Source organism: Primulina huaijiensis, chromosome 10 (assembly GCF_012295235.1).
Source record: "Primulina huaijiensis isolate GDHJ02 chromosome 10, ASM1229523v2, whole genome shotgun sequence".
Classification (NCBI taxonomy): Eukaryota; Viridiplantae; Streptophyta; class Magnoliopsida; order Lamiales; family Gesneriaceae; genus Primulina; species Primulina huaijiensis.
In genome coordinates this window covers 16,639,318-16,642,799 of record NC_133315.1, presented here as the reverse complement: position 1 = coordinate 16,642,799, position 3,482 = coordinate 16,639,318, and the positions used below count along the sequence as shown (strand labels likewise).

Below are 3,482 nucleotides of genomic sequence, written 5' to 3'. Positions count from 1 at the left end.
ATTAGTGACGGATTTTCACAAACAGTCACTAATGGTCAACGGCGATCGATATTAGGACGGCGGTCAAAACCTCATTTAGCAACAGTTAAACGACGATTTTAGCCACATATTTGACCGTCACAAACATTTTTTTTTCGTAATGAACGGTAATTTCCTTGTTTTGATCCTCTATTATTGTCACCAATTAAATTTGTCGAAAATGAAAATACTTTCCTTTCTTTCTTTCAAGAATTTAGGTGAAATTTGATTGTTCTTGACGCATACGAATTATTTTGTGTCACATTTAGTCTGTCTAGCGGGATTAATTGTAGCATACACAAAAACAATTTACGTCAAAAAAATTGTAGCAGTCATGATCACATGACACGCATATGCTCGGTTTCTCTAGTTATTAGTGAAAAAGCAAGGCCAAAGAAATTTCCAGAACCATAGTAACCACAAACAAGAAATTTACTGATAAAATCTGCCTCTGTTTCTCAAGTTCTCAATTGCTTTTTACCACCTATCAGAAGAATAAAATGGTACCAATAATACTCGTTCGTTATTTAGATCCCAGCGCCGTTACAACAGTTCAATTTATGTTACAGATCCTGGCTAAATAGCAACATGAAAGAGTTTATCAAAGTTCAGACTTTGACCCCTCTGCCAAGATCGAAATCGCTACAAAATCAAAAGAAAATGCATTCCTCTTTACATGGCAAGGCAGTTAAGTCATAAGGCATACAAAGTTTCGACGGTGTCCCCTTTCGGCCCCGGGGCTGGAAAAGTTTTCCTCCCTTCGTCCCGTTATTCAGCACCTTGGCTTTCACTAAGCTTCCACCAGGCACTTCACATTCGAGGAGAACCCTGTTTCCAATAGCAACCTTGTTGCCTACTAGAAAATCATTCCACCCGGCAGTCAGTGCGAACCGGTATCCCCCTCCCTGCCGGGAAGAGGATGTCATCTGAACAGGCCACAGCCTCGATTTTGAGTCCTGCAAATGTATCATTCTATCTCCAGCGATTCCAGCCGACAGCACAAAAGCTTTGGAGACGTCCTGTTGTGGTCAAGACAATAAAAGGTAAATAACGTTTTCAGTAACTGATCAAATGAGGACTGAAACTTGGGAAATGACAGGATATTCACCAGTCTGGTTGAGTGTTGCTGATCCAATTTCTTGGAATAACGTTGGATCTCGTCATCATCAGATTCATCCTGAGGATCAGTCCCATCTTCATCCTCGATTTTTACCTTTACATCCAAATTTTTTGCCACTGGAGTACAATTTACTGCAAATCAACAGAAATATCCAATTTGAACTTGGCTACTTGATGCTTTTTTTAACATAAAATTTATTTCTTTTCTTTCTTACAGTTACAATTAGGGGCTAAGCCCTATATGCCACCAATTGAATCGTGTGAAACAGGAACATTAACAAATAAGCCCTAATCAAAACAATTGGGAAGCCAACCACAGGCATATTATATTGATTCGTGCAAGCGTAATCTTAACCAAACTCACCAGCTTCATCAGGATCGGAATCTTCGACCGGATAATTAACGGCTGTAAATTCCCTTTCACAGCCACTTATTCCATATACCAAAACATCAAATATGGCCCTTCCGCAGTACCGGAACACAACAAATTCTCCAATTGCAAGCCCTAAATCTTCACAAAACTTCGCCCATCCTCCGGAAAAGTAGTAATTTTGATCCTTCTGTTTCTCCAATTTCACTTCCCACATTTTCCCAGAACTAGTTCTGAGTTGGGCGAGAAATTGGGGTAAAATCTCTCCCCATTTCTTCACGAAAGCAGGCGGCAACCGCTGCGGGCGTGGAATCCATAAAATTCAGTTAAATTCAAATCATTCTTAAAAAAATTACCAACACTTAATCAGTCGATAGAAGGATTTAAACACTCACGAGTTGGCGACTGAAGTCTTCGTTGATCAAAACCTTGAAAAAAGAGGGCATGGATTTTGGGTTTTTGCCCATTGTTCTCACTGATACAGTTATAGAATCCAAAGCCCCTTTTAAAAATCGAAGCTTTAGTTTAGGGATATATTGAAATAAGGGTAAAAGATTGAAGCTTCAATTTAGGGATATTTTTTTACAAAAAATTTAAAAAAGGAAATTTTGAAAATAATTCTTAAGTGTAAAGATTGAAGCTTCAATTTAGGGATTTTTTTTACAAAAAATTTAAAAAAGGATATTTTGAAAATAATTGTTATGTGTAATCTTTTTTTTTTTTTTTTAAAAAAAAAGAGGGTTTTCACCCAGACACTAGGTAAAAAAAGTAGCTCAATTGACCTCACATATTTGAATAAGGAATTGAGGGAAATATTTGTCCACAAAACGACGATATGGCATCTCTGTATGTTGGTGAGTTGGTCAAGGGAATGCACAAAATCTTGGGCCATAAGTTTTGCAAAATAAACCATAAATGCCTACGCAATATCTTGGCACAACTCAGCCTATTTGATTTTTATTTGTTGAAAGAACCACTAAAAATTGGGTACAACAAAATGTTGAAGGGGGGAAAACTGATATGTATAGTTTGAGAAAAATATTAAATTTTCCCTTTTAAGTTGGTCTACATATATAATATTCTAGTCCTATCAAAAATTTATTCGTCATGAAATATTAATCCTTTTTTATTAATTTTTTTTATCGAAGTTATGATACAATAACAAACATGGCTTCATTATTCGACCAAAAGAGAGAAAAGTTCGAACAGAATGGGTTATATCATGCATATTCAGAAGATAAACATGAGAGTGCGGTAGCGTAGTTTTTTGGTGCAGAGAGGGACTCTCCACTGGAAGCCATGTGCGGTGTGCTGTGCGTCAACACGCGTCCCCAGTTGCTCCCAGCGGCGCAACGTCGCCGCTTGAGGAGCATCTGTTCCTATGCAGCTTTTTTTTTTCCACATATTTAAATAATACACATCATTAGTTACGTATTTTTATCATAATTCAATTCATAGAAAAATATTAATTTTTATTTTAAAAATTCATGAGTTAATCCGTTACATAAAACTGTTGAACTATATTACCATAATCCAATTGATATATAAGAGACGATAAAACTATGGTGTAAAACCCGAGATTTTTTAATCGTGATAATATTTTCGTAATTTAAGTGTGCTAGGATTATTCAATCTTTGGGTATCTATCTCATTATTTTATTTAAGATATAAGATTTGCAAGTTTATCTAAAGTTGGTTGAATAATTATATCGTGTACAATATTTTTGGAGCTCAAGATTTAAGATAATATTATGCATATATTTTGAACTTGGGATAATAAATAAGTCTATCACAATCCAAAGAATTAAATAAGGAATTTGGATATAAGCATGTAAAGTTGGAGATATAAATTCAAAGTTGGAAAGGTTATACCAGATAGAGATATAAGATTTGAGATGATATAGATTTTTACCAGATAAATATCTAAGATTTGATATACCTGGATAAAGATTATGACAGATAGAGTTATAAGATT

General features: G+C 35.4%; 1 protein-coding gene across 2 annotated transcripts; it reads right to left on the bottom strand.

Annotated features, from left to right (window-relative positions):
- Positions 1-434: 434 nt before the first annotated feature.
- Positions 435-2,018, bottom strand: LOC140986388 (B3 domain-containing protein Os03g0212300-like). Of its 2 annotated transcripts, none has more exons than XM_073454611.1 (4): positions 1,903-2,018; positions 1,502-1,805; positions 1,127-1,269; positions 435-1,037 (listed from the first exon to the last, which is right to left on the bottom strand). In XM_073454611.1, the coding sequence occupies exons 1-4, from the start codon at positions 1,972-1,974 to the stop codon at positions 669-671; spliced, it is 888 nt and encodes a 295-aa protein (XP_073310712.1). In that variant the 5' UTR covers positions 1,975-2,018; the 3' UTR covers positions 435-668. The 2 variants fall into 2 exon arrangements, with proteins under 2 accessions (XP_073310712.1, XP_073310713.1); XM_073454612.1 differs by having other exon boundaries at positions 1,127-1,254.
- Positions 2,019-3,482: the final 1,464 nt, after the last annotated feature.

Excerpts from the sequence above, each read along its gene's own strand:
- LOC140986388 (XM_073454611.1), bottom strand. The coding sequence starts at position 1,974 with ATGGGCAAAAACCCAAAATCCATGCCCTCTTTTTTCAAGGTTTTGATC. Across the intron at positions 1,806-1,902 it reads AAGACTTCAGTCGCCAACTC|CGGTTGCCGCCTGCTTTCGT; the intron begins GTGAGTGTTTAA and ends CCACGCCCGCAG. Across the intron at positions 1,038-1,126 it reads AGCAACACTCAACCAGACTG|GACGTCTCCAAAGCTTTTGT; the intron begins GTGAATATCCTG and ends TGACCACAACAG.